Genomic DNA, 23,937 nt, shown 5'->3' with positions numbered 1-23,937 from the left:
TAATGGACTTTATGAGCCCGATTTCACAAAGTAGAAAAACAGAGGTCCAGGGAGATGAACTGATTTGTCCAGAGTCACTCGTTAAGAAATGATCCCAAGCCAGGTGAGAACCCAGTTTTCTTGAAATATTTATTTTTCTTCCTCTTTCCTACATCAGTGTGTATTTGGGCATTGCACTGCCTGGGTGGCAGAGGATGGTGACAGGTCTTTTGTTACAATTGCTGATTTAACCCTGAGTTATGTGACCAGTTTGCCAGTATAGACTCATTTGAATTTCTTGGCTGCAGGTATGTCAGTCTCATTTATCCACCAAGCATTGCCTGACCCCAAGTTTGACCAGGCATTGTGCAAACAGTGGGAATGGATGGGTGGATAGGACATGACTTTGTCCTAAGGAGCCTACCTTCTAATGGGGACAATCACCATCTTGTAAAAAGAGTATTATCATCTAATGGACAAATGTCAGCTTAATGGAATGTAAAAAGTTCTCAGAAGCACAAAGGAAGAAGAGAATAACTCTGCCTGGGGAGGTTCATGGTGGAGGGGACTTCTTGAGTTTGATCTCAATGCACTGATTTTAGAGATGAAAACCCTGAGTAACAGAGTTCTGCAAAGGACCTCATAATTTTATAACTTCATTAGGTTTCCTAAAAATATGCTAGTTGCCACAGCTCCTTAGAGAGTAGTAACATAAATTATTTACTGGAGCACTTAAAATATTAACATCAAGAAAGTCCAGTGTGGCTTCACAAATACCCTGCCCAGTTGGATAAGCCAACCTGAAATAATGGTTTTTAAGTTACTCGAATTTTCCAATTTTACAAAGTGAGTAAGAATACTTGGAAACAAACAAGCCCAGAAGAATCATGTCAACTTTCTAAACATTGGCTATTTCAGACAGAGGAAGACTATGCCTCCAGCATTTCTTACTTTTTATTCATATGAAGAGGAATTAGACTTCTAAGTGGATACTTAGAGCATTCCACTCTTCTCTTCCAACGAAGCTTAAGGGTCTTGTGTTGGAAGCACAGCTGAATTTTATCACTTGAATATTAAGAGCCCAGATGTGTACTCTGTGCTTGGTTTTATTTAGAGATGGAAGGAAAAGAACCTTCCATGTTTGGTAATTGAAACTCATCAGAGCCAAACTCCTGGGGCAGCCCGAGAGAAAACTGCACTTTTAATCTACTTTGGTCTATGAGGTCGCCAATGATTGGATTTTTCTGTTAGCTGCTAACAGGCTGCACCTTGTGCAAATGGAACTGAATGTTTGTGTTCCCTCAAAATGCATATGTTGAAGTCCTAACCCCCAATGTGATGGTATCAGAAGGTGGGGACTTCAGCAGGTAATTAGGTCAGGAGGGTGAGCCCTCATGAATGAGATTAGTGCCCTTATAAAAGGGACCCTAGGCAGCTCCCTATTCTCCTCTGCCATGTGAACATGCAACAGGAAGTCAGCAGTCAGCAACCTAAGGAGAGTTCTCGCCAGAACCCCACCATGCTGGTGTCCTCATCTCAGCCTTCCTGCCTTAAGAACTGTAAGAAATAAAGCTCTGTTTATAAGCCATCCAATCTGCAGTACTTTGTCACAGCATCCCAAACTCACCAAGACCCCCAGATACTGGATAATTGAGATCTTGGCTAGAATTCCTGGTTGAGAAGAAAAATCCCTCTGTGTGAGCGCTTCCCTCTTCTGCTTCAGTTTAGTTGTTTGTTTTGTTTTCTGGGTGTGACAAGATAGATTTACCCCCTCTGCCCATAACTAAGATGGATGATTCCTGACCCACTGAAAGGTACACAGTTGCAAGGCTTGGAGAGCCTCAGAACTGGAGCACAATCCTGATATTCCTAGAAGAGTACTTGTCTTCAAGCGGCCTTTGAAGAACAGAACAAGGAGCAGGGGGTCCTAGAGTACCTCAGCAGCACTGAGGATTGTTGGCGAATATCAATATTTTGTTGAGAATTTAAAAACAAGTTGTTTGGCAGATGTGTTTACAAATATAATGCACTGCCTGGGGAGAGAATGAGCTCCTTCTTGCTGGTAGTATTTAAGGCATATACTAGAGTCACACATAAGCAAACTAATGCATCACTGGTGGCTCTAAGATCTATTCCAACTTCCAGATTCTATTCTTTGCAGATCCTTGGTTTACCTTGTACATGCCTCTGCTTGCACTTAGTATATTTTTCTGCAATGATTATGTCCAGATATTTGTCTTCCCTACAAGCTTGAAACTCCTTGAATGAAGGGCAATATTTATTCTTTTTCATTCCCAGCATTTAGCACAATGACTAGTACTTAGGAGACACCATGTAGATAGTTATCAAATGAATGAATGAATTAATTTCATACATCAGTATATATACAGACATTTATGTATATCTTGATTATAGTATGAGTTAGAAGTGGGTAGACCTGTTTGTTGAGCACATGTTCATATTCCTTAGAACCCTTGGTTGCTTAAATACCTGAATGATGGAAAATGCCATCTGATTCCCCAAACATGGCCTTTATGGTTCATTAGTTCTTCTCTACAGACAGAGCTATATCACAGCAGCAAAGCAGAGTCAAAGAGTGGCCAGGGTTCTTCTGAATCTGTATACCTAGATCAGGCCCCACTGCCAGGAATGAGCGCAGATGTGTTGACTAGAGGTCTAGGTGTGACTTGCCTGCATCAGGTCGGCAGGTGTCTCCTGTGGACAGTCAGAAGTCTCACCCCATGCTTGCAGAGGGAGGCAGGTGTATGAGGGGCGGGGGTGCCAGAGGCATGCTGGCAGAGGAGTCAACATACAAACTGAAGTGGGAGAGTTAACTGGGAGACTCTCAGCCAGTTAGACTGGGTGAGAAGGTCAGAACGGGGCCAGGAAGCAGAGGCAGACATGGTGCAGTTCCTAGGTGGAGAAATTGCCAAAGCAGCAGATGAGGTGGGTGAGGAACACTTTCCAAAGGGACACACTAAGCTGAGATGTGCCTTTGCCACATGCCACCACTCACTCTTGTGTTCATTCAACAAATATATATTGAGTGCTTAGTTTGTGACTGCCACTGTATAAATGCTAGTGATACAACTAAATCCTACTGACATATGGACAGATGATTACAGCACAGTGTGATGTGTACTGTAATGGGGTAAACACAGGCAAGTCTGTGGGGACACATGACTGAGCCTAAGATGAGATGAGGTTAGCAAGGCGAAGCAGGAAGAGCTCTAGGAATGGCTAAATATGCAAAGACCCAAGAGCGGAGCTTATTCAGGGACTGTAAATACTTAGCTATAGGTGGGCCTCACCTGCCATGTAAAGGTGTCCAGACTTTCTCCTGGGAATCACTGGAGTATTTTGGTCAAGGACTGACATGATTGAACTTGTGCTTTAAAAATGTTACTACAACAAAGCGTGGAGAATGGGTTGGAGGAAAGGAAATCAGGGGCCCGTGGAAGCTGTTGCGGTATCTCACTGAGAGATGACAGTGGCTGAATTAAGGCTGAGGCAGTGAAAACGGACACGAGCAGATGCATTCTTGAGACATTTGAGAGTTAGAGTGGACAAAGCTCGGTGATTGACTGTACATGAGATGTAATCAATCAGTCAAGGGGGGGACACGTTCCTGGCTCAGTCACCTGACGGATGGCTCACTCTAGAGGCATCTCCAAAAAGAGGAGAGGATGTGTCAGTTTCAGGAGAGTTCTGGTTTTCTGGGAGACTTAAGTCCAAAGGTCCATTTGGCCTCACACCCCTCTCTCAGGATAGACAGGCCTCCTTTATGAGCTTCATGGTATCTACTATCCGTAATCATATTTTTATAATATATGTATTATATAATATCAGCACCAGTCTGATCACGTCACTCCTTGATCAAAATATTCCAATGATCCCCAGGAGGAAGTATCTAATGTCTTAATGGTATCTAATAAGGATCCTTACCCACTTATCATTTATTCATCCATTCAGTCAACCAATATTTATTAAATATCAGTTTTGTGTCCATAGCATCCCAGTATCCCATAATTTCCAGTGTTCAACCACACAGGGTGGCTCAGTTGTTCTTTTTGTTTTCTTCTTTTTTTTTTTTTAGCTTTATTGATGTATAATTGACAAATAATATTGTAAGATATTTGAAGTGTGTGTCATGATTTGAAATACGTGTACATTGTGAAATGATTCCTCCTACCTCGTTAACATATCCATCACCTCACATATTTATTTATTTTTTTCTTTTTTGGTGAGAACATTTGTTTCACTCCTTTAACAAATTTCACTTTACAGTACAGTGTTATCTGCTATAGTCACCATGTCATACATTAGAACCTCAGACATCTTAGAGCTGTAAGTTTGTACCTTTTTGCCAACCTCTATTTCCCCCACCTTCCTGCCCCGACAACCACTTTTCTGCTCTCTGTTTCTATGAGTTCTACTTTTTTTTCTTTTCAGATTCCACATATAAGTGATTTCAGGCCGTATTTGTCTTTCTCTCTCTGGCTTCACTTAGCATAATGTCCTCCAGATCCCATCCATGTTGTTGTAAATGGCTCATGGCTGAATAGTATCTCTTTATATATTGTCTTACATTATATTAAATTATATTACATATAGTATGCTACATCTTTATCCATTCACCCACTGGCAAGACACTTGAGTTGTTTCCATACCTTGGCTATTGTGCATAATGCTTCAATGAACATGGGGGTGCAGACAGCTCTTGGAAAAAGTGCTCCTGAAAGTTGGAACCACAACTCTAAGTTTGCAGCAGGCTTTCCCAGGGAAGCCACTTCATCTCATCGTACATATTATTGCTTGAGTTGCCAGGTGCTGCTTTTAAAGGAAAGCATTTCCTCACTTCCTATTCCCATGGTTGCATTAAATTTTTCTCTCTTTAGTGTCTTCTTCATAGACTGAGTCTTTGATACAGAGTTTTGAATTGAATGGAGGCTAAACACTTAACAGAAAACCCCTAATAAGTTGTTTAATATGGCCAGAGGCCTGGAAAGTATTTTCTAGGCTGCAGAGTTTTATGAGCAATTCTGAGGCTTCCTGTGACTGAAATGATGGTGTTGGAGTTTCAGTAACACATGTGATTGATTGAAGTCTTCCTTGAAATTCTCCTGTTTGATGCAATTTCATTTCACATTTTGTGCTTGGTTTTCCCAAGCTGAGGTGTGAAATTTAAGCATCAGAGAAACCAGCAGAGTCTGCAGGTTGAAGTTAATAAAACCCTCAACACAAACCTCTATACTTCAGACTAATGAAATAAAATGTCTGGCTGTGAGAACCTACTCTCATACATCCAGAAGAGATCACCTTGCAAATCTGCTTCCTGGGGGCCAGTAGGTGCTTAGGCCACTGGGCCAAGAGGGCTGGGGAATAAAACACTCTCCAGTTAATCAGTAAAGCTCTATTTTTGTCAAAGTTATTAGAATCTGCAACTTCTCATGGATACTGCCGTATTACAAGTCTATTGTAAATAAATGTTGCTTTATAAGGACTTGTACTATTGTTAATGCTATTTCATAATCAGTAAAGATACAAGATGAATATTCAGTTCCTTTGGTTAAGTGATGATACTGGTGTGACCTTGGCCAAGGTTTGGATTTCTATTCCAGACATGTTTTTAGTTTTGCACAGAGAACTCCAATGACAGACCACCTCTAGTCTCAATCAGCCATGTCTCATGGCTGAGGCTCATGACTCAGTTTGCTGGTGTATAAATAACAGAGCTTTCTCAGTCCATTGATGTGGGTGGGTAGGTGGCCTCTGTATGTAAAGCATATTATTATAGGCTGCCAGTCTTGGAAGACTGAGCACGCCTTTGACAACATCTAGTCTTAATTCCTTCGCTTAAAGTTGAGGAAATTAAGCCCAGAGGGTAGTGAGTGGCTTGCCCAAAGTGACCCAGTTAGTGCTAGAGTCAGGACTAAAATCTGGATTTATCAATGAATCCAATGTTTTTACGATGGCATTGTGCTATATCCACTCTGGTCTAGGATTCCCTTCTGAAACTTTCGGGTGCTTGCATTGAAAACGAATTCCTAGTGAACCAGCATCCAGTAAGTGTGGTACAATCTTTGGTACCTCTTGGTATTTTTTAGAGATTTTTGGTTATTAGTTGCAACTCCCAAGAGTACCACATTTCCCTAGGCAGAGAGCCAAATAGCAACAAGTTAATCTGCCACGTCTGCAGTGCAGGAACCTGCCAGGGCATCTTTGAACAGCATTCTAGAGATTAAATCAAGCCAGCTGATGAGATTTCTGACATGTGCATATACTACTTGCTTCATTCAGGTTAGGTCAACCAGTTGCACCCAATTACTCAGCCATGTCCATCAGGCCTGCTACACACACAGCGTTATGAAGATCTCTTTGTAACATGGGTGAAAGTTTGGGCATGAGTTGGAATCGACCCAGATACAGTTTATAGTTAAGATTCCCCAGGCTGGGCTTAGGCACAGCCAGTGGGGTGACCTTTTCATGAAAGCCGAGAGCTCTCGTGGTCTGTGACTTTCTATTATGGTTTTCAGAAGGAAATGGAAGATTAATCCGCATGGCTCTCCTTGGCCATGGGATTTTCCTTTAAAGTAATATTTATGGTGTACTTTTTTCAGATCATAAAAGTAATTCATGTTTATTGTGGGAAATGCAGAAAATTAAAAAGAAAATAAAAAGCATTTGTAATTCCAATACACTGGCAGCTACTTCCAAGTTTTTTGTGTAACATTTTCCAGCCTGCATTTTAGGCATCTATAGAAATCTGTATCGACTTAGGAAATTAAGATTCTCCTGGATCCTACCCTGAAATTCTAGGAGTCTATAAAACATGCACAACTGAACCCAGTAAGTTTCAAGTTTCTTGCCTAAAGCCTGGCATGTGATACTTGCTCCATAAACATTTGTTAACTGAATGGAAAGTTCATGGACTTGAACAGCATCATCAGAAGATCTCCCACTCGGCCATGCTGGAATCCTGACAACAGTCTTTGCATGCTAAAGAAACACAATGAACTGAACCTGACTACTTTCCTTCAAGAAAGCTTCCCCCTTCCCAGCAGGGCATCAATAGTAATTCATCTTCCTTTTCTGTGCTCATTATTTATTTCAGGATATTCCATTTGATCTGAGAGCTGCTCATACAAAAGACTTGCTGGAAGCATGGACCTCAGTGAAAAATGGCCTTTGGAGGACGGAACCTGGTTGCCTCATGCTGGAATTCATCACTTTGCCAACACCAGAGGGGGTATGGCTGCTTTTGATGTCCCTGATACACGTGGTCCTCTTCAACTCCTGCCCTCACTGGGTCAACCCAGCTGTACCCAGTATGTGCCCAGTGCTGTTTATCTTTTCAAAAGCAATCGGGTGGAAAGGAGAGGGCATGAACTTGGGAGTCAGACAGACCTGGGTTCAGATCCCGAATTTCCTATTTACAGCTATGTGGCCTTGAAAAAATCTATCATTTCCTCAGCTCTAATAGGAGAGTAAGACTGCCTACTTGCAGGGCGGTGATGGGGACCATGAGTAACTCAAGCCGTTACTTACTTAGCCCCCACCCTAGCCAGGTTAGGAAGGCAGTGGTACACCTGTGAGCACCTAACGTGTCATGCCCTGTATTCCTGCTTCTCTCGTCTCCTCTTCTCTCTTCTCAACAGCCCTGCAAGGACCAATGTTGAGAATAAGGCAACCAGTGCAAACAGAGTAGGTCAGCTCACCTTCCCTTCTTTCTCCTCATCCTAGCCTCTGATTAAGGCAATTCAGCATCAAATGATGGGGCTGTTGTTACTTTCCTGGAGTCAAGCATACAAATATGAGAACCATAATCCTGACACAGATCTTGAGGTCCTCTGTCGGGTCTATGAGTCCACCACTCCCCATCCCCAAATCTAAAGATCTACTTTAGTGGGAGGAGCCATCCTATGGATGCGGACATCAAAGGCCACTGAGGTAAATACATTCACATGATGTTTTTGGTGAGAATATGCTTCCCATCTGTTTGTTGTTTATTCATTCATTCAACAAACATCATTGAGCCTTTGCTATGTGCCAAGCCCTGGGAACACAAGAGAGAGAGAGCAACACAGACATGGAGATCAACAGACCACACTCTCTGCTGTGCCCCATCTTTAAAAGGGGGTAACTTGTGCAGCATCAAATTAACTGAGTTTCTGCAGTGCACTGGGGTATGTCTTCCAACCAAGAACTACCGCACACAATGGGAGATTCCCACAGGGAAGGCTGATGCTCTGAGGGAGGAAACTGGATGCAGCCCATGAAAGGAAGGAGCGACACACAGCAGCAATTCACCAGAGAATTCTGCTTTATTAGGGAAAGGTGCTGGGTTATATAGGAAGGGGCATGAGCTGATTGAGGTGTCACTTCTATGGGGCTGGTGGCTATTGGCTAGGTGCTGGGATTGGGAGGGGGGCAAGGGGTGATTGGGCTTCAGGTGGCGCCGGTGGGAACCGAGGACCCGGAAGAGAAGCAGGAAGTTCACCATCTTATGGGTGGGGGCCCTTCAGCCCACACAAAAACCAAGAGCTGTGCACCCCTATGCCCTGTGACACTGCCACCCTAGCCACTTTCGGGCAGTTCTTAAGCCAGCATATCTTGACAGCCCATGGAAAAAGTGGAATCTCCTTAGCTAACCACACTGACCTATAGTGGACTCTCCATAGCTAACCCTGATCTGACCTCTGCCTGCCTCTTCAGGCATCTCTGGTTGCTCATTACTAAAACAAGCCCCTTCCATCGCCATGTCGACCTACCTCTGGATTGTCGAATATATCGTGCTCTTGCACACCGGTGAGCCTTCGCAAAGGCTGTTATTACCATCTGCCTTCCACTCGGCAGATTCCTATTCGTCTTTGAAGCTTAGGTCATCTATTCTGGTGCCTCCCAGATTCCTGTGTCTCAGCTCTTAACCACACCGTATGGTGACTGTCCCTGTCCTGGGCAGCCTGTGAGCTTCTGGAGGCAGGTGTCCTGTTTTATCCTCCTCTGCATCCCTTCCACAAGTAGCCTGGAGAATACTTGTTATATATTTTATGGCTGACTGGCTGGAGGGCTGGATGAATGAATGAATTACGGGTAGGACCACATCCTCTGCATATCTCTGCCTTCACTGTGAGCCTGTATGACGGTGGCAGCCTAGCTGGTTGCACACTGCTTCCAGCACGCCGCATCACTCCGCCATGCTTTCCGCACACCTACAGCCTCTTGTTCAATACTCCAGGCTTGTTCACCAAACTTGAAGGGAGAGAACAGAAAGGAAATAGGTGTGGCTGATCTGCTGGTTACTTGTGTAACCTAGGCAACAGAACCATCCATCATAGAATTTTAGAACTGAAAGCAGCTTCCGGGATCACTGTGACAAAGGGGTGGCTAAAAACTGCTTATTGCGATCAGCTCCACACACTACCACATTCCTTCTGTGGGTTTTCCAAGGAGGAGCAGCCCTCATGGAGCAGGGCTGGCTAGCAGGAGGTGGAACCAGACTGTGTCTTAGATCTGACGAATGGGGAGGCGCTGTTCTCTAGTAAGTGATGAGCTTCTGGGGCTGACGGAGGAGCTTGGCTCTGCTGGGCGACAGACACCACAACATCTGGTCCCAGTTTAGATGATCAGTGTGTGACGATGAGGCATCCAAGACAGAGTATGGTGGTGGTGTGGTATGCAGGTGAAGCACAGGGACAAGGGATCAGTGTGACCGAAATTTGAAAATCTTTTGGGCAGCTGGTGTTAGAGTGGTTCTCAGGGGCATGGGCTGGGGTTCAGGGAAAGGGCCCAGACCCTAAGAGGATGAGGTAGGGTGCCAAAAGGGGCGCCTGGAGAAGTCTTGAAGTGGGGTGAGGAAACCTCCACTCGGAAGCAGAGTGGAAGGCCTACTGTGTCAGAGCTAAGTCGGAATCGGATGAATTACCGAAGCATGTTTGTAATCATTTGTTAGGTATATTTATTGCACCAGACATTATGCTAAACCCTTTTTGTGCAGATATAGAATGTCTCAGTTCAATAACAACCTTATTCTAGTTTTATGAATGAAGAAACAGAGCCTGAAGAAGCTGGGGAAACTGTGCAAGGTCATTCTGCTGGTAAATGGCAGAGTGGGAATTTGAAACTCAGACCTGCCTGACCCCAAATTGCTGCAGGCTGGTGCTCCTCAACCCCGCCATCCTGCACTCCTTACTTTGCCTTCACCGTTTAAGGCTCCCAAGGTCCAGTCACAGATTTTTATTGCTAGTTATTTTATTGTCACAATAGAAAAGAGATCTGGCTTTGAGCAGGGCCAGAAAATAAACAGTGCTGCTGCAATGTGTAGACTACCATCCAAGACCCTCCTATGGCCACTTCAGCTAATGCCTGGCCACTGCCTTGACCTACCTGCTTCTGAACATCTTTCCTGCATGCCCCATGCCCATCCCTCCTCTCCCACCACTGGCTAATACCAGCAGCTCCATCTCTGAGGACTTATGGGGGTTACACTTCTAGTGAAGTACCAGCGAAGTGTCTGGGCCTTGGGGTTTTGTTCTTGGCCTCATGGAGTCCTCTGAGAACTGTGTTATCTGCCAGGGAGGCTCAGTCATCCTGGTGAGTCATAGGCCTTGAGGCAGGGCCAGATCCACTCAACATCTGCCTTTGTGTTATCCTCAGAGCATCTCAGGCTGCCACAAGGGCGGGACAGCCTCGAGGAAGCTGGCTCTGGAGAGCCCAGGATGTCTGGGAGTGATATGGAGTTTCTGGAGGAAAGTCCCTCTGCCACTCCCACTTCCTCCTCTCCAAAAATACCCTCAAGGACCTGTGCCAGTGGTCTTTCAAATTTATTGGAAAGATCTGGAACACATTTTTCAAAGGAACTTGTGTGCAGTGCCTGGCACATAAAACAGAAGGGGGCCAGTGTTTGGCCAGGGCCCTGTTTCCAATCGTTGCATCACCAGGCGCTCTGGCTCTCCTTTGATTTGCCAGCTGCCACATCATAGGGGTGGGGGAGCTGGTGCAGGAGGGGAGGCTTCTGCAGCCCTTCTCGGTGAATCTGCCTAACACATCTCCTTCCTGTTACAGATGAGCTCACTCAGCTATTAGTGAATCCTGTTGTCATTTACTCTCCTCAGGGGACTCAACACGCTGCAGCTCCTCATCAGAGGGGAGGCAGGAAGTCTGGGAAGCAGAACCTGGCAGCGGAGGCCAGGTGTGCTGTAGAAATTCAGTGGTGCTGTTCCCAGTATGGTTGTGAAAACAGGAAAGAGCAGATTTCCCTTCTGGTGCCTCTCAAGATCAGGGAGCATTTTAACATCAGTCAGGAAGGAAGGAAAGCAGGAAATTTTTCTGAGGGCAATCTGTGTGCCAATCACTCCAGGGACATTACTATTTAATTTTGTTCAAATCTTCGTTGAAATGTCATCAAGAAGTTATTATCTTCGTTCTGCAGATGAGGAAACTGAGTCTTGGGAAGGCAAGACAACCAAGCTGAGCTCATACAGCAAATGCCAGCATAGCTCATGCTCAAACTCAGGTCTTATCCTCCAGGGCTATGATGTGTTCATTTTGCTTTGCCAGTTCGAAAGGGCAACACTATTAGGCATCTCCACCTTGCGGTGAAACTTTTTGTCTATTTCTCTTGCATATGGTGTGGTAGAAATAATAATATGATGGAATCTATTATCCACCATCTCCTATTGGTATTTGTTTTAACAAGTTTCATAAAGGTATTTCCATTTTACAGAGAAGATCACAGTCTAGGCAGGTTTGGAGACCAATGAAAGATTAGTGGCAAATCTAGGGCTGGAACCCAGACCTCTGCCTCTCCTTCCAGCATTTATATTATGTTGACTGCTAAGGCCTCCTTCTTGGAAAAACCATTTTAATTGGAAAGAAGAGAGGTCCCCCATGCAGCCCAAGAAGACTATTTGCAGTCTCCAAAAGAAGAGATTTCCCCTCAGAACTCTGTCCAGGAGGTTGGGGTAGAGAATGAGAGATCAGGGTGGTCTCTGCATCTCAGCAGAGACTCACATTCATCCTGTGGGCTTCTTTTTCAATGGGTTTGTCATAGATTCCAATTGCAGTCAATGTTTTTGCCCTTAATTTTAACACAGGGTGTTTCATCCGATTTCACTCAGTAGATCTGAGTATGAATTGGACGTGTCTGATTTTCCTGTGCAGAGCCCTTTTCTTGTGTTTATTTTTGGAATGGTTCTTTATTCTGATTCATGTCCATGTACATCTTTGAGTAGTTTCTTGGCTTAGCCAGAGTTTATTCCCTTCGATACGATGTTGAGTGAGGAGTCTTTTAAATCTTCATCTCTGTTCCATACTTGGTAACAGGAAACCTAGGGGGCTGCACAGATCCAATATGTTTATATATAGTTCATAAAACACCTTGCTTTTGTTAATAGCATCTACTGCATTGGTACTTGAATTTTACAGAAAGCATATTTGATATTTACCAAAATGAATCCTTGGCTCCTTATCATACTTAATAATCATATTATCTTTTGGCCTGTATTGTTTCTGCTAAGGGTAACGGTATTTTTTTCAGGTGAGACATAGTTAGCAATTCTCCCTATAAAGTGTATTTCTTTCTTCTGGAAGTTACAAAATACTTAAAGCAGTTATCTGAGGCTGGACTTTCATTTAAAGGAAATAAAGCAACTATGTTTCCTTTATCCCTTTCATCAAGGATTATAAAGAGAAATGGGGTTGTGCTAGAAGAAACTATTAAACCCTAAAAGAAGGAAAAATGTCCTTTGGGCCAATTCAGTCCTGGAGCTGTGACCAATTAAGTGCAAATTTCTTTTTGATAAAACCTTATGGGTGGGCATTCATTTGTCCTTGGTGTCCTCTGGTGGCTTGTCCTAAGAGGGTGCAGATCAGACACACGATAATAAGAGAGTCAGGCTGCACTCAGGCAGGCACGGCCCCACTCTTCCCTTCTAAATCTGTCCTGCCCATTCTCCCTTGGGAGAGGAGGAGAAGAGGGCGGGTTATTGCTCCTCCTGTCTGCTTGGCTGTTAACTAGCAGAGGGCCTCCAGGAGACAGAAGACTACCTGCAGAGAAGATGAGCAAAGGGCAATACCAGGGAGGAAAGGAAGGCAGAGGGAGGGCTCAGCCCACATTTTTCTGTCTTTCATGCTTGAAATTGGTGACCTTCTAGGGGTTGGAGTCCAGAAGGCTGTGCACAGATTCTAGTGGATTCTTGCTACCGTTCTAACTTGTTATTATGGCATTTGTGCAGCTGTTTCTTGCAAAATGAACTGATAGCATGCATAGGCTAACCCCCCACTCTCCAGGTGGCATTTGGCCCCCTCATCCATCCCTTGGAGGAAGAAGCCAGATCTGTGTGAGAACACATCTCCTCTTCTTCTCCACTGACCGAGGAGCTGTGTAACCCCTGGGGACCCCCAAGTCAAAGCAGCTCATAAAGGCCAGATGGGGACAGCAACCCTTATATTAAAGCTAGGGGGCTGAGTTCCCAGGCTAGCTCCCCCAAACCTGTTCAACTCATGAGAGAGCAGGAACAATAGTAAGAGTGCACATTAGACATTAGCTCCCCTGTGTAACATTTCTATGGAAAACCTGAGTCCCAGAAATACTTCCTCCTTGATGCTTTCGTCCCTCATGTCCCACTCTCTAATAAATGCTGCCCTAGAAATTGGAGGAGGGACACCCTCTTCCTGTCTGTAGAGGCATGGATGCAGGAGGCTTAGTCTCCTTCTAGGAGACTTACGAGGGGACTCAAACATGCTCCAGCCTTCTCTGTGGGAGAGAAAGGAACGTTTCTAGGTATACACTGTGTGCCAGGCACTGTGCTTGGACTGTCTCATGCTTTCCCTGTTTCACTCCTCCCAATAATCCAATGAGATAAGCATTATTATTAGGAAACAGGCTCTGAGAAGTTTAGTAATGTCCCTGAGATTTCTCCCTAATGACGGCAAGAGCTGAGATTCCAACCTATAAATGTGTGCAGCATCCTTTAGAACTCAGGGATGCTCCAGTAGAACCTTTCCTTTATAAAAGGCCTATGAGAGTCAACTATTATACAGAGACTTTGAACATTGCCTGAGGTTTGGCATGGTCCTTTTCCATGGAATTCTTTATTAGATGCTAAGCAACATGAGGGTAGGAACCTGTTCTGACTATGTTTGTGTCTGCAATGCCTAGCACAGTCTTGGAAGCATGACAAATGTCCATTAATATTTGATTAACAGGAAATACTGCTTGCTCCGCTTCCTAAGATAGAAAATTGAACTCATGTGTTTTAGAAAAATCTCAACAGCTAATATTGAAACAAGAAAATTATTTTCTCAACCTTTGGTCGATTAGGAAATTCAATCTAAGGTGCTATTGTAAGGAAATGTCTTGGTTTATGAGTCATCCATTTATAGGAACAAATGGAAGGGGCAACCATTGTGACTTAGAACAGTTTGGCAGGCTCCAGAATCCAGTCACCAGGTAGGACATTTGTAATGCTCTTCCTATGGGGAAAACCTTCTCCCAGCTCCATATAACCACTTTCAAGCCAACCCTAAGAACACAAATAAAACTTGGGGACAAGGTAACATTGACCTTAATTTGAAGTATACTCTGGTTATTGATTTCTTTCAGTAACTCAAAGTTAAGGGAAAGAAAAGAGCCTATTTTTCCCAGCTATAAAGGAGTAAGCCACCCAATAATAACTACTACTTACCTGATTTTTCACTATCTAACATTCTCTCTTCCAGGGGTTCTAAGAACATTAGTTTATTGCACTCTCACTTCAACCTTATGAGGTATGACTATTATCTCTGTTTTTACATAAAACTGAGGCTGGCAGAAATTAGATTACTAGTTGGTAGTAGAGCTAGTATTAGAACTAAGGTCTGGCTGACCACAAAGCCCTCTATAGAAGGTCTCTCTTGGAACACAAAGGGTATTTGCTTCTTGATGTGATGGGTAAATGGAGGATACTGATCCTGTTGACAGACCATCTGAGGTCATGCATTCATGGTATCAGTGGGTCAAAAGCTGCTATTAAGATCAGGGACTGATCGTAGAAATCGGCAATGGCAAGGCCAGTTTTGACAAGAACTACTTTTGGAAGAGCTAAAAGTCTGTTTGAAGAGCAAAAGGAAGAAGTGGACACAATGAGTGTAGACAATTCTTTTGATGAATTTCGTTGGAAAGGGCAGCTGAGAATTGGGAGCAGTAGTTGGAGAGAGAGGTGGAGTCAAGGAAGGATTTTTTTTTTGAAGACAGGAGCAGAGTAGCATGTCTATATACTACTGGAAATGATTTAAGACAAAGGAAAACATTAATTTTGGTAGAAAGGGGGAAAAGCCACATAAGAGGGTATAGGATCTAATGCACAGTGGAGCAGTTGGCCTTACACAGAGTATATATGGTTCATCCAGAGTAACAGAAAAGCAGGGACACTTAAGTAACCCAGGCATATGTAGGCGATTGCTGGCCTGCACCAAGGTCCACTTGAGATTAGTGATCACAAATTGAAAATAAGTCCAGGCAGCATTATTTGTGCTTCTTAATCATGTCTAGGTGGAGAATTAGATTTTATCAGGGTTGTTGTTTTTCTAGGTAAGTAGTAAGGAGAGAGAGAGAGGGGGGGGAACATGAAGGTATATGTACAAGAGAAATGACAACAATGAACCTGGAAACAAGGTGGATGTTAAGAGAGTAAGGAATAGAGAAAAGGTCGTAGATTAATAAATTACAGGTGCTGTTAGTATCAAGGAGACATTGGATTAAGATTAACACAGAGAATAAATTGGAAAGATAAAAGGTGCTGCTTAGAGAGTGGAATGCTTGACATAGAGATTATGGACGGTGTGAGAGCAATAAACTGGGATACCTGGAGGACGCTGAAGAATTGAGAAACCAGGGTGTGAGGAGAATCCACTATGTAGATTCAGAAATAAGAATGATCATAGGAGTGGTACTAGGGAAAGCGACAGTGAATCAGATGCCAACATCTTCAAGGAATGAGGTGGAATATCCCAAGAGTCTGTAGATAGCTGCAGTAAGTAGGGGTGGTGGGTAATATGATTTGTTACTTTCAAGGAGAGCCAGGTTTCAATCAGCATAAGAAATTGAAACGTTCAGAGGAGAGGCTGAGGGTATTGGGGATTTTGCTGGTGATAAACCCTGCATTCCAGAGGACAAATAGAAGGATTCTAGGAGGTGGGAGGGGGTGCACTGATTTTGCAGACATTCACTGAAGTGCATTCACTGCTTGGACCTGGGAGGTCAGATTGCCAGGTGTGGGAAACAAGAAGAGGATATAGAGATAGGTGAGGTTGCTCAAGCATGGCTACTTCAGGGGGGAAGGCCAGCCCCACCCTGCTTCCCTGCATTCCTCCAGGAGCATGCTGGCCAAAGTGGGTGGCTTCTTTCTGTCCTCCAAGGTCATCAGTTAATCAAAAGCTGACAGTGGAAAACCAGAGATGGCTGAATGTTCACAGAATCAGAGCACACGGGCACGGATCCAGGGGACCTTCGGGCTGCTGCAGCTGGTGATCTGATCACTTTGAGACTATAGAAGGCCTCAGGGGGTTGCCAGGCTGTTGGCTCCACCTGTCAGTCTCCGAGGACAAGGACGACGAAGGGGCAACCATTTGCCACGTTTGCTCCTACCCTCCCCTGAACAACTTCAGTGTGGCCTCTCACTGGAGCGCCTCCGAAAGCCCAGCGCCCTCCCAGGCAAAGCAGTCAAGGCAGGGCTTCCTGGAGGAAAATACGTAATGCCCCTAATCTAAGTTATTCAGGTCACTGACCCAAAGAGGGAGATTTCTAGACTCAGACTCTCTGACAGTAACTTCTGTTTCTACATTCTGTATTTTAAAACACTTAACTCTTTATATAGTAGAAGGAACACTACTCTGCTCTCCTCAGACAAGACTGCCTTCACAATGCTGTGCAGTCATCCATAAATTCCCTGACTTTGAGGCTCAGTTTCCCTACCTGTGAAACGGAGACTCTCCTGCCTGCTTGATAGTCTTCCCTGCTTGAACTAGGTGGTCTCTTAAAAGGAGAAAATATTGTTTGGACTGGAGTTAAAATTCAGGTTCAAAAAGGAGGACGGGGCTGGGGCATCTGAAGCTCCTCCTCTCTCGCTTGCTGCAAAACATATTCAAGCTCTGAAAATCCGGCATCTCCCATGAGAAGCACAGAATTAACGATTCCCCAAGCATCGGAGTAGGGCAGACATAGCACAAAAAGCAGCAATCGTTTTAGAACTGGCTAGGCTTAATTTTTAATAAATGGGCAAAGGAGGTGGCGGTGGGGGGAGAGCACCCTCCAACCGCGACTTGGGAAGCAGCGCGCGCGCCACTGCCGAGCGTGACGGCCGCGGTCGCCTAGCAACTGGCGGCGGGGCTGCGCGCGGGGCGCGGGGCCGGCGGGCGCGGGGAGCTCGCCGCCTCCGCCGCGGCGCGCCCTCCGGCCTCCCGGACCCGCTGGGAAACTCTGGGGCTTCTCGGTGCTGCGGCGTCGCTTTGCCGCCCGCCAGACACAGCGATGCCCCCCGAAGGCTGAGGGCAGAGGATGCGGTCGCGGCCCGGCGCCCCCCGTCGGGGTCCGCGGGGTGGCTCCTCGGAAAGTTGGCGCGCACCTGCCCTCGCCTGGAATGTGCTCTGTCCTTGGGCCGAATTGTTCCCCCAACTTTCTCTGGCAATTTCTTACCCCCCGTGGTCCCGGCGCCCCAAACCCCGCGCGGCCGCTGGGGAGAGAAGCCCGCGCTTTTCTAAGGGACTTGGGGTGGCTGATGCTGACCGCTCGCCCTGAATGGTTGCGATTCTGTTTTTGTCTTCTGCTTTTCTTTTTCCTCCAGACAGTGAGTTTGGGGAAGCCCCTCTCGCACTCTACAGCCCGGAGGAGTTAGGTAAGTCTGCGCCTTTGGCCTTTTCTTCTCCGAATTCCGCCCGAGAACCGCGAGTTTGGGGGGAGCCTTGGGGCGGGGGAGAGAGGAGGGGCGGGGGACGCTCACCGGGCTGCACCTTCCCTTCGCGGTGCGAACTGGCCCTTGTGGGCGCGGGGCTTTGGGGTGGCGGGGAAAGTGTCAGATGTGCGGTGTGTGTGGGGGGCGGGGGGGCGTGATGCTCGGAGGAGAAGTGGGGCACAGCTAACTTCCCGACCTGGACCTCTGTGATTGGCCGGAGTCCCCGCTGCCTGGAAGGACCCCGCGGGGGACTTGTTCTACCTGCTTGAGAAGGACGTCGTGTGCAGTCCTTAACCTACTTCAATGAAGTCGGGGGCCAAAAACTAGCAGTTTGGCTATTAAATTTCAGGGCGGGGAGCTGCGTTCCCCCTGGTGCCTGTACCTCCTTCAGCCTCTGGGTGCCTGGGAATTGAGCATTTCATCCTCCTGGACCCGTCCTTGTAAGTGTAGATTTGGGGTGGGTGAATCGTGACTCTCCTGTCAGAGACAGACTTCCTCGTGTGAAGAGAGGAGGAAATCTGCACTGTCTGGATCCCTCTAAGTATCCCTGCCATCCGGTCTTACTTTGGTGGCTTAGGGGTTGGCTTCTTTGCTTTCTTCTCACTCTCCGATTCAGTTTAACTGCTACCAATCTGGGCTGTCAAGTCTGTCCTCTTATCACCAACTTGAAAATCTTACCTTCCTACCATGAAATGACAGCTGTTTAAAAATGTTTATCCACGGTAACACTCTCCGCCTGGGGTACCTTGTTCCTGGTCAGCCTTTCCTCCCGGGATGTACGCTCTCATCCAGTCCCACGCCACCTGAAGCAAAATTCCACTTCAGCAGGACTTTCATTTCTAGAAGCCGGGAGCCCAAAATAGATCTGGATGAAGGATCACATGGGGAGGCAGGGGAGAGCACCTTGCTGTATTCTGAAGATGTGTTTCTGACCAGTTGTGAGGCAATCATCTCTCTGTAAATGGAATCATCGATTAAATGCATGAACAAAACTAGCATGTAAGGCACACAGTGTGGATCTGTTTATGAAATGAGATGACATCTAAACCATAGCTTTGCACGGAGGGATTTATTAAGAGAGCAGATTCCCATGGATCTGCTCCGTCCATGTGTAATTGTGTATTAATGATATCAGCACTGGCACTCCACAGTGTGACAGAAGCTATTTGGTCTTCTTAAATTATCCATAAGCATAAGCAGTGAGAAACTGCCTGTATAACCACTGAACTGTTTGCATTCACAGAATAGTTTATGTACCAGAAAGGCCCCAGGTGTTTGACTCTAGCATTTCCGTATTTACCTCAGGTCTAACTGGACTCAGACTAACAGCCTGGCTGAGGCCCCGATAAATAGGGAGATCCCTTCAAATTCGTGGTAGAGAATAAGAAAACAACCTTTTTTTCTCTTCCCTTCCTCTGTGGGAAAAGCCCAGTTTCTAATGAGGAGCTGAAAGTGGTACAGGAACCATGGGGTTCCCTCCTGGGCTTGGGGCTGCCAGGTGGCTGAGAATATAAACCAAAAGTATGAGAGTCTGAGGCCAGGGTTCTCACTGCTTCAGCTTTCTTAGTGGGCAGGTTGACTAGCCGGTTTTCTCATCTTGGAGACGCTGGGGCTGTGCCAGCTGACCTTTAAGGCATCCAGTCGTAGCCTCCTGAGATACTACGAGGAGCCATAAGCTAAAGGAAGCCCATAGTTACTGGATATTTATTATTTACATTCATGTGCCATGCTGTTTGTTTACATGGGGTCTCAAAAAGGTTATTTTCTCCCTGGCAGAACTCACTGGATAGCACTGCATTGCTTCCATGCTATTCAGGTCAAACAGGGAGCTGGCATTTTGCCAGTGGAAAGAGTCATGATAGTTTTTGGTGCTTTTCTTAGACACACAGCAGGAAAAATTCCTCTTACAGCAGTTGATGAGCTTGTCAAGCAGCCATTCTTTCTGGAGCACACATGAGCACACATTTACCCCCTGGCCAGAATATAAGGGGCCTGGAGAAGAGGTAGAGGGAAGTCATAAAAACTGTTAGAATTCCATCACAGCACTTGCTTGTGACCTTGGACAGGTGACTAAACTGCTCTGAACCTTAGTTATCTTGCCATTCCAACTGCAGACTTTGCATGGATGGTGTATGTAAAGTCCTAGCACCATATTTTATATATGCAGGTATTCAGGAAGTGATTGTTGCTGGTATTTTATTACTGTTATTCATTTAAAAGGCACTTATTTCATATGCAAGAAGGATTGAACTCTTATCAATTGTCCCACCTATTGCCCCAAATTATTTTTATTTCTAGAAGTTTCTGTGCAACTCACTTAGTCTCCAAAAAAGATTCTCAGGGATGGTGATCAGGCTGATTGAATTATTTAGTGGTTTGTCCCTGCAGCGTGTAGAATGGTTTTCCATCTGAGGTCCTTGGTGACAATCCCACTACTTTCTTCTGGTGTGACAGGCAGTCTGTTTCACCTCCAAATTTTCATATGTGTCTCTATATAAACTGCAACTGGCTCCTTGGGGGATTTATTTTCAGTGTTGAAGCAAGATCATATAATGAAATAAAGTTACCTTAAAAAGGGTTTTTTTCTAAAGGCAGTAGAAAAAGGAGTCTATTTCTAGATGAATGCAGTATGAAAGGCTGCCTGTGATGGAGTCCAGAAATATGCCTTCTTTCCTGAGGTGGTACCATTTTCTAAGGAGGCAAATCCAATACCTCTCCACAGCCTTTCTATAGTCCCATCCAAACATAGAAGTGATGGCCCTATGGAGGGGTAAGAACCAATGCATGGACCTTGATGATCTGCAACACTCCCACCCCTTCTAACTTCCTAGTTATACTGAACTATGGGGTAGTTGAGCCTTGCTCCCTTTGTCTGATGCCCTTCCTCCCCTTTCTCCCTCCCTCCCCTGCCTGGCTCCTACCCCTCCTTCAACATTAAGCCCATGTGTCACATCCTCCTAGTGGTTTTCAACCCTACATGTTAGAATCAGGGGAGCTATTGAAAGTCCTGAGACCAAGTCCTAACTCTGACCAAGTACATCAGAATTCCTGGAGTGTAGACCCAAGCGTCAGTGTTTTATCAGCATTTTTGTTTAAATCACATCCCAAGTAACTCCAATGAGTAGCCAATGTTGTGAGCTACCACACCAGACTTTGGTCCCCACATTCTCTGTAAATCCAGCAGCCAGCCCAGCGCCTGGCACAAGCATGTCTTCAGTAAATGCATGTTGATTGAGTGAGTGAGGGTCACCCCTGGGGTGCTCTGTCTTTTCATAGTTACATATCTTTAAGATTGGCCTCTCTGCTTCTCCGAACAGCACCTTGGGGACTGAGTCCTTTGACCTGTGACCTGTATCTCTCTCCTTTGTTCATTCTTTAGGCTTATCCAGTTTACTTTTGCTCTTAAAAATCAAAGTATTAAACTATTTTTAATAAAAATAACACATGCTTATTTAGAAAGTTTGGACATTAGAAAGAATGGGGAAACAGTCCACACCAGCCTGAAGCAGATGGGTCCCTTATTTCCTTAGCTTTTCCTAATTTGTTGTCCTTCAGGGTTGCTTGACCCCCTGGCATGCCTCAGTGAGCTCAGCTGCTGCCCTCTGTGCTCAGACCCTGTGAACTTTCCTCTGAGTCCCAAAGGGAGTTGCCCGTGAGCATGACATTCTTGGGAGCCACCAGGGCTGACTCCTGCAAGGGACAGTGTATCATGAGAGAGGACTTCTGTGCTCTATTTTTGCCTTCCTCATTCAAGCAGGATGTACAAGATTTATTAGAATAAATGATAACGTTTGTGTAATTCTTTAAAACAGTAATGTAAATGTCTGACAGCCTACCCCCTTGCCCTCCTAAAATCTGTGATGAGAGTGCAGCACTGGGTAATAGTGTGACAACCGGTCAGAGTGCAGCAGCTTGGAAGGAGATGCTAACTGCTGGAACAAATAAACCCAACTGACAGTGGCTTAACACCATAAAGGCAGAGTTTCTTGCTTATGTCATAGTCCAGTGTCTCAACTTGGAGGTAACCTATGTCCTCTCAAATTCCAAAAGATAAGGACGAGCCCCATAGCCTCACCCAGACAGTCCTAGACTGGGAAATGTAGTCTAGTAAGCTGTCAGGAAAAAGAGAACACTTATATTGGTAACCACTCACAAGCTCTACCAGTCATCTTTCTCTTATTGTTCAGACCACAATGACTGAACCAACTAGCCATGTAGGTGCTTGGCCTTCGTCTTATTTAGGATACTGTTTTGGCTGCTATAACAAAGGCTAAAATGACAGTGACTTAGATAAGAAGCAAGTTAATTTCTCTTTCATTTTGAGCATAAACAGTGGCTTCATTGTGCTCTGATAGTCTCAAATTTCGTTTCTATGAAGTGATAAAAGGTGGCTGCTTCAGATCCCACCATCACATCCTCATTCCAGTCTGTAGGAAAGAGAGCAGGATGGTGAAGGGCACAACCTGAAAGCTGCATACATTAATATCACTTATATTCCTTTGGCCCAAACTTCAGTCAGATGGCCATACCTGGGTCCAAGAAGGCTGGGAAGTTTGGGTAGCACTAAGGCAGAGTCTGCTGCCAGAAGAATGACGGAGTAGGATATAGCAAGCAAGAGGTGCTGGATAACTAGTAAACTTTTATACAAGTACAGGAAGCATGTCTCGGTGGTTAAGAGCATGGACTAAGAGTCCTGCTATGTGGGTTTGAATTTTGTTCCACCTCTTACTTGCTTATGTCCTTGAGCAAATTACTCAATCTATTATCTCCACCTCCTAATCTGTCTAACCATGTGTCAGCTATTTTCTGATGCTCTTCCAGACCCACTCATCACTCCGCTCTGTGCCCTGGAAAGCTTACCTTTTGGAGTGTATCATTTGGCTTCCAGTTGGATTTGGCCAGCACCAGCACCATTTGAGAGGGTAGAAAGAAAGGATGTCAGGGTACTTACAGGCTGTGGGATAATGTGGCTGTATTATTGTAGGCCACAGCTCCCCTACAGTTGTCCTTTCTTATAGCATCAAATATTGCTGGATTCTGCCACCTTTCCCGCCAACATAGGGGCGGTGTAGATCCCTGCTGTGGCTGGACCCACCGTGCTTCCTGTTCACTCATTTCCCCCCTCCCGGCCCCTCACACTCGTGTCAGCAGTCCTTCCATCAGACTTTCTTCAGTCACACCTGAGCCTACCACCTGTTTCCTGATGGGGTCCTGACTGATATGTTGGGGATATCAGAACCAACCTCAGGCCATGGTGGTGAGGAGTAAATGTGTTCTAGGAGCAAAGACTCGAATGGAGCAGCCTTCATTAAATGTTTATGTTTTCATGTCCCTAGGCAAGTGCTTGGATACCTTCAGGCATGGTCAAATTCTCTGAAAGATTGAACTTCTAACTTATAAATGGAATAATATTGCCACTCATCTCCTTATCCCAACCCTGGGCTAGGAAGATACTGTAAGACTCAAGAGTTGTGAACATATCTATTTTGGAACAAATATAGCCTGCATTGAAAGTTTCTTCTCTCCCATTATATGGGGATGAAAAAGAGAAAGGGACTAGGCTTATTATTCACCTACTCTGTGATGGGCATTTCACATGTGTAAATATTCTATCCAACTTCCCAGCTGGGAGTTTAAGTCATGTCACCCACATTGGTACTCCCAAATATAATGATTTCTAAGGATTTACCTGCTCATATTACTAAAAAATAAGTTCTTTCCCTAAGACTACCCTCCAATTTTATGTCCAAGAATTCTCAAGTTTGCTTGTGTGCATCCACAGACTCAGATCTCACTGCTCTAGCCTTTTGCAAGGGGAGCTGGAATTCAGATACACCTTACTAAGGCCAGTGGACACCTTCATAACAGCTCCATGTTCTCTATTCTTCAGAAACCAGTGGCCACAGGATGCTAGCCATCACTGCTGCCCCTGCTCACGCCAGGACCTGAAGGCTTGACATTTGCTTGCTAGGACCTGACTCGTGTCCCAGTGTTCTACCTTCTGCTGCCCACCAGGATGAGTACACCA

At 45.3% G+C, this 23,937-nt stretch overlaps 1 protein-coding gene across 5 annotated transcripts in view; it reads left to right on the top strand.

The window, feature by feature from the left end:
- Positions 1-23,937, top strand: part of AMOTL1 (angiomotin like 1) — a 142,063-nt gene that overhangs the window by 10,640 nt on the left and 107,486 nt on the right. For 2 of the 5 annotated variants that reach the window (XM_057507099.1, XM_057507102.1), the window contains exon 2: positions 17,802-17,852. In XM_057507099.1, coding sequence (XP_057363082.1) covers positions 17,802-17,852 — 51 coding nt within the window. Of the gene's footprint in view, positions 1-7,093; positions 7,229-17,801; positions 17,853-23,937 lie in introns of those variants that run through there. The other 3 variants (XM_057507100.1, XM_036923319.2, XM_057507101.1) reach the window with 3 other exon arrangements.

This window comes from Manis pentadactyla, chromosome 9 (assembly GCF_030020395.1).
Source record: "Manis pentadactyla isolate mManPen7 chromosome 9, mManPen7.hap1, whole genome shotgun sequence".
Lineage (NCBI taxonomy): Eukaryota > Metazoa > Chordata > Mammalia > Pholidota > Manidae > Manis > Manis pentadactyla.
The sequence above is the reverse complement of the archived record's forward strand: the minus strand, read 5'-3'. Positions and strand labels throughout refer to the sequence as shown.